This window comes from Plectrocnemia conspersa, unplaced genomic scaffold (genome assembly GCF_051122295.1).
Source record: "Plectrocnemia conspersa isolate PC_06_02 unplaced genomic scaffold, ASM5112229v1 ptg000010l, whole genome shotgun sequence".
Lineage (NCBI taxonomy): Eukaryota > Metazoa > Arthropoda > Insecta > Trichoptera > Polycentropodidae > Plectrocnemia > Plectrocnemia conspersa.
Window position 1 is genome coordinate 31371251 of NW_028277174.1, and position 11114 is coordinate 31382364.

The following is an 11114-nucleotide window of genomic DNA, read 5'->3' on the forward strand; positions in this document are numbered from 1 at the left end:
AAATACTATTCGATCACCAAGGGACGTTTTATTTCTTCATAATATGCTTAAAATGAATTAGAAAATTATAGATCGTTACGTTTGAAAAAATATTTAGTCTTGTCATTTTAGTTGAAATATCTGGAGTTATTACACCAAACAAAGCCGTCTGAGTAAAGTTATAGCGAAAAGGGGGCAAATGACACCGGGCGCAAGATTGAGGAGGAGCCAAAACGACGTTGGTATTTATATTTGTATACATGTCAAAAAAAGAAACATGTACATGAACGAGTAAATCAAATTTATGTCACCAAAGATAACAATAAACCGATATACGTAAATGGCCTATCGTGAAATCAGTAGAAACTAGTTATGTTAAATAATTTATATAATTAAATGTTAAATAGCAACGAACAAACCGTTAACATTTTTTTTTCATACTCTAAATTTTTCAGGTACTCCAAACCTTATTTTTTTTTATTTTTTATTTTTTACTAAATAACTTATTTTTGCATAAAAAGTAACTTGGTCTTTAATGGAGTTTTAATAAACGACAGAAAACATTTGTATTCGAAATGCGTAAAGCGTCATTGTATGGCGAATAAATATTTGATTATGGCCTAACAGTTCAAACGGATTGTTGCCCGCCCGTTGTACTATGTCAGCTACAATATATTAACATTGTGCAAATTTGCGATTAGCTCTTTATTTTTACTATAGAAGGTATTTTATATCATCGCTGCTAATAAATGTATATTTAGTTAACCATTTACATTCATATTCAGTCGCAATTTGCTGTTTTTTCTTATATGTTTATTACACGTCAATAGTTTTGTCATCAAAATGGACGACTTGAAAAATTCATTGATTGTTCCAAAAGTAAGGAAATCCATGGACGTTATGAAGGATATACTTAACTTGCAATCGGAATCGTTGAGTTCTGTGTATTCGCCTCAAGCTACCTCCACCGCAGAAAAACAGGGCCAAGAAAGGTATTTCGCTACTTTTGTTTAATCAATTTACAATTGAAATACAATATTATTGTTCAGTTTAATAGATCCGCTTTCCAAATACGATTTGAAGAAGTATTTCAACAAAAGGTTGGAGAGTAACGATTCATCTTTGGGATTGTTAGATATAGATAACTGTAAAGCCATAGGTGAAGAATCAACACATAAATTTAGCATTCAACCAATCAAGAGATCGTCTTTGAAATCTGTTAGTAATTAGTCTATAAATTGTATAATAATATCATGTAATATATTATATATTATGGACGTTTTAGCTTTCTTTCAATCCGAAAGAGATATCCGCAAGATCGACGATACATTCGTTTCAATCGGACAACAATTCGAAAGAAAACATAGTTCCCGATTTTGATGCGTCGAACCAATCTCACACGAGCGTTAGAGATATAATCGAAAAGGCGAAAACGCAGAGCGGAACTGTCGATAAAATATTAAAATCGAGTAGCGATCCTCGTGTATCGAAGATGAGAGAATCGTTGGAGTCGTATAGGCATACTTTAGGCGGTAAAAGTGCTTCAAACGTATCTTGGAATTATTGTTCGAAGGACTTAAAAGTGAACGAGGAATCACAAAATGATTCCAAGTTCAGAGATTCTATGTTCGTTCCGGCTACAAAGGTTTCAATGAAAACATAAATTTCACTGTATCACAAAGTTAAAGTACAACCTGATTTTGGCTCTAACGTTAGTTTTTCCATTTAAAAAAGTAATGCCAGGTTCAATTTTGGTGGCAGAAAATAGTAATAGTCAATATATATAAAAGAGATTATTGAAAAAATAAATGATCAGCATATACTTACTTATCTTTGTGGTACAAATCTTGTAGTGTTATAATCGTTTTAAAAATTATTAATTATTATTTTCATATAGATTAACATGTCTGACGAAGAGATGTCTTGGTTAAAAGAAAAAGGAGATCTTCCTATACGTCCTAAAATGAGCCTGATGAACAGTACTAAAGCATTTGACCAAATTTCCTTCAGTTCTCAAGCTAACAATGGGTGCGATACACTTAATAACAGTTTTATTATTACATTTTTTATTTATGTTTTATTATTTTTAGACTCGACTTTTCGAATGTTATGTCAGATAGTAAGATGTCCGTTGGAAACTATTTTGAAAAGCGGTGTCTTGATCTAGACGACTTTTTAAGAGCGCCCAGTCCTGAGAAGAACAAACCGTCTGCGATATTCCTAAGTGAAAGTAACGACGATGATAAGTCACGGAATCATAAGACACTTAGTATACATTCGCCGGAATATTGCGAAAATGGAAATTTAACTAATACTCTTAACAGTGATGATACCATTTCTGCATTTAGTTTAACTCAGATTAGAAAGATGGTCGGTATGTATACTTTCAAATTATTCTACTATTAAAACTGAAAAATGATAACTCCCTGATAACATGGTAGATAGAAAGCTTGCTAAATGGGAGCGTGTACTCGGATTATAAATGTTTGAAATTGTATAGAAAAATAATTTCTAAATTGTATGTATTTATTGCTTTTAGGAAATCTCGAAGAAGTGGAAAGACCGTCAGTGGTGATAGATAATATGCTCCGAATGAGTAAAAAGAAATCTAAGGAAGTTCAATCCGTCACTGAAAATGAAGAAAAGACCTTAACGGCACATAACAGCATCTTTCACAGTACGAAGACCGAAAATAACACAACTAAAGAACTAAACAATCCTTGTAGGATCAACGTAAATTTTATCGACTCGTCGATGAAGATCTCGCCAATTAAAGATATCATCGAAGCTAAATCGATCGAAGATTCCCGATCAAAATTGAGCATCAGAAAAAATGCGGCCGAATCGACTAATTCTTCACAAGATTTGTTTTCAACTATGAAAACGTTTAGAAAATCCACAACTGGTAACAATACGGAATCTTCCGATTCTACTGCGAAGAGTGCTATTACTGTCGTAAATGCCAAAACTTCCATATGCCTAGATCCGATTACGGAATCTTCGGATATCGCCGATACTAAATTGGAAGATGTAAAAAAAAACAGTTATCCAACAACGGACATGAGTCCGGGCATCATGTCTTCAAACGAACTATCATGCGTGACTGTCACACCTTCCGATATCAGCAACGAGTTGAAAGATCTGATGTCGCCGAATTCGAATGAGAAAGAAAAATCATTTCGCACGCCACTTAGCGGCAGACACGTTAAAAGATTGATGGACCACTATCAGCAAATGAAGTCTCCGGGCAGTAGCAACGGTTGGATATCACCAACTCAAGCCAAGATCAACGATTTGAGCAGAGAATGCATACCATCCGTGACGCCGTTTAGAACCGAGAGATTTAATTCACCGGGAATTTCTAGCGGTGATACGTATACACAGCTGGATAAGTCTGATGCGGAGGAAGAGTCTGCTAACGTTCCAGATAAAGGTAAAAAATGTTTTGACAGTTCTTCTTCATGATACTCATGTTCTTACATACATATGTACGTATGTGAAGAACTAGAAAATTTTACTGATGATTCAGCTGAAATGGCCTTTCTTGGATGTACAGCTTTTTGTTTTTTCTTCAATAAATCCCAAGCATCTTACTTGATCGCATATTTATAGTCATTCTACAAGTCCGTGCTTTACATTTCCTCTAGTCACAGAGTTAAAAAAGATTAAATATCATTAATTTTTTACTGAATGTAGAAATTATTGTAATTGTAATATTTCGATCTTTTTACAAAGACAATAGAAAAATCCCACCCATTATGAATTAAGGAATGTACATTTTTATTTCTTCCCTTGTGCCTTTCCAGGCCAAATATTTTTAAATTTTCAGTAACATGGTAAATTTTATGTATGATTTTTATTTTATTATATAATTAAAACAAAATAGGTGGTTCTCAACATTTTATTCTTTGACAATAAATAAAATCACATTTAATCTTTTGATAAAATGAAATAACGTATCATAGACCTTGAACGTTTCATATTTTATATTGGTTCCTAACTTTGTTCTGATTGTTCCTGCTGCTGGAAACACTCGTTGATTTAATTGTTAGAAGTGCTTTTACCTCTGAGGGGTCAGAGTTAGACCGGCGGTCTTTTTTTTCCCCTTGTGCTTAATGATTTATTTTAGTAATATTTTATTATTCAAATTCGTATTTTATTTTATTTCTCAGAATTTAAAACAATCTGTAAATATGGGCGTACATGTACGCCCATACTTATCAATGGGTTAAAAACCGTATTTATATCATAAAACTTTTTTCTGAAAATGAATTAAATATGTACATTATATAGTTTCAGATGAATGGATTAAGATTGAATCTGAGCACACAGAAACATTAGTCGGTGAGTAATTTACTCCTCAAATCATTAAATATACCTTAACATAAATAATAATATTATCATTTCATCAGGCATGCCACACAACGTCGCATTAAAGCTAACTTCTCAAAATTCGGGTTGGATTTCCGTAAGATTTTCCATCAACACTGTATACGTAGATGATGAGCCATACGACGGAGACGTCAAAGATGTGATGATACTTCAAGCGCCTCTGGGAAAAGTTCTACTTAAAGCTGATTCCAAAATTGAATGCACGTTGAGGATAATAACGTTTATAACAGATAAAAGCATCAAAATAAAGTTAGATGTCAACATGACCGATATTGTGACACAGTGTGCTTTGTGTGCGGAACACGTAATATTGGTAAAATCGCATTCTCCGGAATTGTATCTGCAAAACGTCGACGGCGATTTGATTGAATCGATCGACTTTCCAACCATACCTGAAGAGTGCACTCATGTGATACCATTGCTGCTTTGGAGCGACTGCAAGGAAGACCTTCCCATCATGGTCGACGTGAAGAACGAAGAGAAGAACGTATTTTCAGTCATTCACGTTGAAGTCGTTTTTGATACGGCAGTTGTGGCGCAACGTATGCAGCAGACTCCGGTCAGCGAGGATTCTTCGAAGTTAAAGACCAAGATTTACTCGTTACCGCAACGGAGAAAGGCTGCGTTACTGATTGTGGTGTTGTTTTATTCGCCAATTTTAGATGAAGGTACGTTATTAGTCTGTAAGCTGATTATTTCAGAATATCAATGTTTCGTTTTTTGTACAGATTTAAGGTTGAAAGACATCAGTGGTACATTGAGCATATCCTTAATGCCTTCAAATCACGAATCTTCAAATCCAATAACAATGAAAGTGACTCAGATCCGAGGGCACGTCGGAATATCTTCGCTCCTCATCAGAAACAATCAAAAGTCCGAAGTGCTCATCATACATCAAGGTTGTACATTGTCCGATTATGGACTACGATACTTTCATTAAAGATCTAATCTTGTCTATCTTTACAGGAACGTCCGAAATTGTGGAAATGTTCAATGCTGGTTCAATCGTCACGCATTACAAGCTGTACGTTGCTGTTCCGTCAGATAAAGATAGTTCGGATATAAGTTTGGTGCCTTGCGAACGCGGTTATTTCATATTGGATAAATCGGAGATGACTATAAAGCCGGCCGAGAAAGTGATGGTTAGAGTCACGTATCCGATTTGCGACGTCATCACCGATATGATATCAAGGTATGTGCCGTTCTACTTGAATATCGAATAAGGAAGAGTTCAGGTTGATTTATAAGGGTTATAACAGGCGGTCAGGATCGGTGTAGAGTAGTAGTGTTTGTAGTTCTATGTGGTATGCGAGTCTCTCTCTTTTCAAGCGTATGAATCTCGAGTCAGAGTACTGATTGAAATATTGCACTATTAATTTGTATGTATGACTCAATATTTATATCAATGAGTGCTTAAAAATATTTTTATAAAACAGGTTGCTAGTATTTGAAAGCGCTTATAAGATAGAAGTCGTCAAGATCGTTGGAGCTCCGAGCGTATCTAGATGTTTGTCTCAACAGTCTACGTATAGCATTGAGAGTACTTCTTCACAGGTATTGGTTTTTTTTTGTATATTTTTCTAAAGTTAGTAGTTCTGAATTTTAATTTTATTTAAATTATCAGGAGATTATGATGAAGTCAAGTAAAAAAGAATTGTCATGGGGATCGGTGAAAGCCGGCGAAGCGAAGGCTCAAGATATCGTCTTTAAGAATGTCTCGGCTGCGAAAAAGTTGAGGTTAATTATTTCAGTGATCGGAGAAGGATTCAAGGTGTGTATAATTTTTATAAAGATGTTCATTCATACCGATTTTTTATGCTTACTTGTAAATATTAGGTTCTTTCTGACAATGGAACAAACTCATCCATGATGATCACACTACAACCCCAAGAATGCCGCACTCTCAACGTCGAATTCAGACCTACGCATGACGGCGGACACGATGGATCTTTAAGGATTTCTAAGAGATGTACCAATCCTTCGTCCTCCGAAGACGTTAATAAATCGAGGCTTTTATATAGGGTAAAGTAACTATTTTTTCAAAAGTATGATCGGAGCTTATGTTAGTTATATTTAATTATAGATTCCACTGCACGGTGTTTGCGGACAATCCATGTTGATATTCCGAGATGGAGTTTTCCGCCACGCAGGTTCCCAAGGTTTACCTCTCGGTCCTTTCCAAGATTCAGGACCTTCGAAGGAAATCTATTTCACAATATGGAACAGAGGCACGATGCCCGGATTCGTATTGTTCAACATTGAATTAAAATGTATTGATAACGTTAAAAATATATTAAATTATACGATTGTTATTCATTCACATGATGCTTATTTTTAGGGAAGTATAGATCGTTGGGTAGTAAAGTGTTTGTGACGCCTCGCCACGCCTTAATCAAACCTGGTGAACCCGCAAAATGCTGGATAACAGTTCCACGCGCAGCGTTATCGCTGGCTCGTAATCTAAACGGAGACACTGAGGTTGTGGCTTCCTTGTTTGCGTTCCACGGGGACGAAACCACGAGATTGAGGATTAAAAAGATTTGTAATAACTGCTCGGACAGCGAAACAATGAATCAGCTTAATGGGATGTGCCAAGGAAAATTGGATTTGTTACGAGCTCGATTTCCGGACGAGGACGACGAATGCGGAAACGTTACTAATTTTAAAGAATCGCCTGTTAGTATATCATTTTTAAATCAGCTCTCTGCTATATGATTCGTGTAATATTGCTTCATTTACAGATAGCATTAAAGTCTCTTTTGGACGAACTGCAGCAAAAAGAAGTGGCGGTTACTTATGATATGAATTTGGACTATTCGATAGCATCGTTATCGAGTGATTTGGATGAAACTCTCGCCTTTCATACCATTTGCGACGAAGACGAAGCTAATAAGACAATAGTTTAAGCTGTGTTTAACACATTCCATTAATTTAAGTCGGCGGTTGGTACTTAATCGAATACGTTTTAATGTTATATATTAAACTCAACTCGAAAAAAGGATTTTAATTTGATTGTTACAATAATATTATTAGTGCAAATAAACGAGTTCGACGTGAACCTCCTTTTTTACTGTGATAAATGTACTTTGAAATTATAAACTATTTTTGTATGTATTTTTTTTAAATAAATTTAATTAATCATCCGTTTTATGAATTATTATCGACTCGGAAAAAAAGGTTACTGTGAATATTTTGAAGTATGTTTAATATTAAATTTAACATTGTTTTGTGACATGTGCAAATTGTTTACTGACAAATAATTGTTTGGTGTACTTTTGATATTTACAATTTATTACAGTCAAACATGTTAATAAAATAATGTTAACGTTAAGAAGCGCAGTTGATTAAATACGATAAGTAATCGTAATACTAGTTTTAAATAAGTAAGTCGGATAAACGTACATTAATACTTTTTTGCAACGAATAGTAAAATACAATATATCACACTGAATATTCACTGACGCTCGTTCTATTCACTGTTTCACAAATTGTGAAGGAGAATTATACCACAAAACAACACTGGATGTGAATTTGCTCTTGCAGATCGTCTGGTTGTTCTTACATCGTCAACTCCTGAAAATTAAAAATAAATAAATTAATGAAGATCTCGATTTATTGATGATTGATTACAGAAACTGACTATATCGATTTCAACATCTCGTTTTAGTAAAAGCGGTCGGTTATCTAGCGTTCATATTAAGACTTAAAATAAGTGAGAATCGAAGAAAAGAAGCATATCTAAACCGAATTTTGCCCATAGGAGCGCAAAAAACAATTATCCCTACTCAGAAGTCAAAAATCCACATCAAAAGCAATAAAATTGTGTCAATCTTTTTATCGTAGTATATTGATAAAGTATCTCTGAGTAAGTAATGAAATAAAACACTGGAAATTTTATCAAGTCATTTAAAATGGCTTCAGAAAATAAAAAATATACTGGGCATGACAAATACCTTAGAACTTTTATTTGTCATATTTTAAAACATTACAAGCCGTCGACGCGCTTCTGCGTTATTTGTAAAATAATCGTTAGAAGCCACTGACTTCACTTACGAGTATTTTATAATTTTAACGGCTATTTAAAATGCATTAGTGGCATTTAAAATCGGGCAATTTGAAAGCGAATATTATTTTAAAGGGAGTATCTATTTTCATTTGTTAATACACAAATGTTTCAGACCTCTGAATTATATGATCGGTGAGGATCAGTTTTATTTAATTTTAGAACATTGAACTGTCAACAATAATACAATTGATGGCAATATAAAAAAAACAATTTAACAACTCAAGGATATGAAAACCTTGCATTTTCACCTGCTTCTATTGTTTTAACCCTTTTCGGTTAATAGAACTTTTTTAAAAATGACTCAAAAACGTCTGGCACAGACCCGCCCACTTTATGCAGCAATATAAAAAAAATGCAGTCATTGCAAAACATTTAAAAATATTCATAAAAATTTAATTTTTAACAAAAAAAGGCTGATCAAGTTCGGGATATTTGCTGATTTTTGAGAAGAAAATTCACCAATCCAAATAACTTCTTGATTTTGTCACATTTTTCATCATATGACAAACAAATCATGAAATTACTATGCACAAAAAAGTAAAAGGTCATTAAATACAGCTTTCTTGACATTAAATGACGTTAATGTGAATATGTTTTCAATTGTTAAATAACGCACAAGTGAGTCAGTAGTACATTATGTGCTATTAAAACTATTTCTGTTTTAATTATAGTGCCCCAAAGTTTAATTAAATATTCAGTCAGTCTCTAAATTATTATGAATTGTTACCATAATCGCATTAACGATATCGTTTTGGTGGTTCCGAAGGGCTCGCACTGCTCTCGCTCTCGAAACCACCGCTTGTGACATAACAATCTCGATATCTTTGCTGTCGAATCCGGTTTCGTCTACTGCTTCTTCCTCTTCTTCGGTAATCGGTGCTACAGACTGAAATAATAAGATATAAATGAGTAATAGTACACAAATGATTGGATCTTATATATGGTAACAACGTACAGCTGTAGAAGCCGCTGCGTCAGGTTGTCCGTGAGATCCTTCGGAAGCAATGAACTTCTCTGCGGCGGCGACGGTAGCCTGCTGCGAAAGATCCTCGATCTTCGCCTCTCCGAACACGATGTAAGTGTCTACATTAGGATTCTTGTATACATCCGGATTGTTAATGACGAAGAGGATATTTTTCGACTTTCTGATTGTCACTCGGTTGACTCCTTGTACCTGGAAACAAACGAGCGAAACATTAAAAATGCACAATATAACTAACTAACGCAACGGATCAAAATGCAATTACCGGTTTAAGTCCCAATTTGCTCATTAATTTGCGAGCTTTCTTTTCTCCGCGAGATTGCTTCGCTTTAGAAACCATGTCGATTCCGGCCATCGGGTTGACGATTCCATCTGCTCCGGGAGCACCTAAAAAAACGACATAAAAGATAATTAAAATACATCAACGAATCAAACGCGCGTTTAAAATTGATCTTTAACTGTACCTGCATCTTCCAATTCTGGAATAGTGTCATCAGAATCGCTATCGGATTCGGTGGGAACGTTCTTCTTTTCGATTTCGATAGCCGAAGCCGTGGGCTTGTCGATTTCTGTCAATTCTGGCATTTTGAACGTAGCTCGACTACTTCGACTGGCGATGAAACGATCTAGTCAAAAACGCATAAAAACAATTAATCAATATTTTTGAGGTTATGTTTCAAGATTTTATTACTAATGGGTAAAAATCGACGATATACGATCCTAACCAACAAAGTAATATTCAATTCAATCAACAGTGATCTTCGACTATGTATTGTAATACTCAGAGGATTAGGATCGTGAAAACTGAAGATGAGGTGCAAATTCCCGCGAATGTTACAAAAAAATAATCGATAAAATAACTGGCGGTTATTGTAGATCGATATTTGACGGGTAATTACTGATGAGGAATCTTTTGCAGGAGTTAGGATGGCCAGGATATTCACCTGTAAGACTCCTCGCTGCCGGTCGGTCAAAACACGGGAGTAGGGGCAAGAGTTGCCAGCACGAAAAAAAAGTCACATCTGACAAAAAATAAATAAACATACCGATCTATTGATAAAATACAATTTAAAATAATCTAATAATATATTATCACAGTCGTTTATAAATTGTAAATATATTAAGCTTTCTATGTGCTATCCTTGAGACGTAAAAAAGATAAAAATAAATTATGCCCAAACTGCGGCGATTATCTTAAATAATATTAACATTTTTTTACTTGAGTTGTTTTATACCATTTTATTGCATTTTACGTGAATTTTTGACTTCTGAGAAGTGATAAATGTTTTTGCACCCTACTATTGACCAAAATTCAGTTTGAATATACTTTGATCAATACTCTCATATCCGAAGTCTGTAGTTATATCGGTAAGGATACCTATTATATTTTTACAACATATAAAATATCGAAGTGCAGACAAACTATGAAACAACATGTGAGATGTGACGTCTGTCTGTACTACTTTTGCTCTCTTTTCAGAAGTCAAAAATCCACGCCAAAAGCAATAAAATCGTGTCGTCGCCTTCGCAACGGAAACACTACCTAAAATATAATATGTAAAGACTCACATGACGAATATGATAACTTTCTTTCATCCTTGTTATTCTAATTAACTCTCGTTTTATTTTATTTAAAATGAGTTTTTTCCGTTTATTAATTATATTAATCGTAAAACTTTCCATTATGAAATGAAA

General features: G+C 34.4%; 2 protein-coding genes across 3 annotated transcripts; one reads left to right on the forward strand and one right to left on the reverse strand.

The window, feature by feature from the left end:
* Nucleotides 1-594: 594 nt before the first annotated feature.
* Nucleotides 595-7514, forward strand: spd-2 (centrosome assembly protein spindle defective 2). 2 transcript variants are annotated; one of them, XM_088195206.1, is made up of 17 exons: nt 595-702; nt 810-971; nt 1029-1197; nt 1265-1624; nt 1877-2007; nt 2070-2353; nt 2519-3412; nt 4273-4323; nt 4392-5039; nt 5100-5270; nt 5338-5563; nt 5808-5925; nt 5996-6142; nt 6208-6393; nt 6455-6641; nt 6710-7047; nt 7113-7514. In XM_088195206.1, the coding sequence occupies exons 2-17, from the start codon at nt 823-825 to the stop codon at nt 7275-7277; spliced, it is 4224 nt and encodes a 1407-aa protein (XP_088051332.1). In that variant the 5' UTR covers nt 595-702; nt 810-822; the 3' UTR covers nt 7278-7514. The 2 variants fall into 2 exon arrangements, with proteins under 2 accessions (XP_088051332.1, XP_088051333.1); XM_088195207.1 differs by having other exon boundaries at nt 605-730.
* A 45-nt stretch (nt 7515-7559) lies between these two features.
* Nucleotides 7560-10410, reverse strand: Nacalpha (nascent polypeptide associated complex protein alpha subunit). The gene is made up of 6 exons (XM_088195266.1): nt 10364-10410; nt 9884-10045; nt 9685-9806; nt 9393-9611; nt 9165-9323; nt 7560-7944 (listed from the first exon to the last, which is right to left on the reverse strand). Exons 2-6 carry the CDS (start codon nt 10002-10004, stop codon nt 7930-7932), a joined length of 636 nt encoding a protein of 211 aa, XP_088051392.1. The 5' UTR covers nt 10005-10045; nt 10364-10410; the 3' UTR covers nt 7560-7929.
* Nucleotides 10411-11114: the final 704 nt, after the last annotated feature.

What these genes read in the sequence shown, in the direction of transcription:
- spd-2 (XM_088195206.1), top strand. Translation starts at nt 823, where the DNA reads ATGGACGACTTGAAAAATTCATTGATTGTTCCAAAAGTAAGGAAATCC. An exon ending in TCAGATTAGAAAGATGGTCG is followed by an intron (nt 2,354 to 2,518) that starts GTATGTATACTT and finishes TATTGCTTTTAG; the next exon opens with GAAATCTCGAAGAAGTGGAA. An exon ending in AGTGCTCATCATACATCAAG is followed by an intron (nt 5,271 to 5,337) that starts GTTGTACATTGT and finishes CTATCTTTACAG; the next exon opens with GAACGTCCGAAATTGTGGAA.
- Nacalpha (XM_088195266.1), bottom strand. Translation starts at nt 10,004, where the DNA reads ATGCCAGAATTGACAGAAATCGACAAGCCCACGGCTTCGGCTATCGAA. An exon ending in TCCAGAATTGGAAGATGCAG is followed by an intron (nt 9,807 to 9,883) that starts GTACAGTTAAAG and finishes TCGTTTTTTTAG; the next exon opens with GTGCTCCCGGAGCAGATGGA. An exon ending in GCAAATTGGGACTTAAACCG is followed by an intron (nt 9,612 to 9,684) that starts GTAATTGCATTT and finishes GTTTGTTTCCAG; the next exon opens with GTACAAGGAGTCAACCGAGT.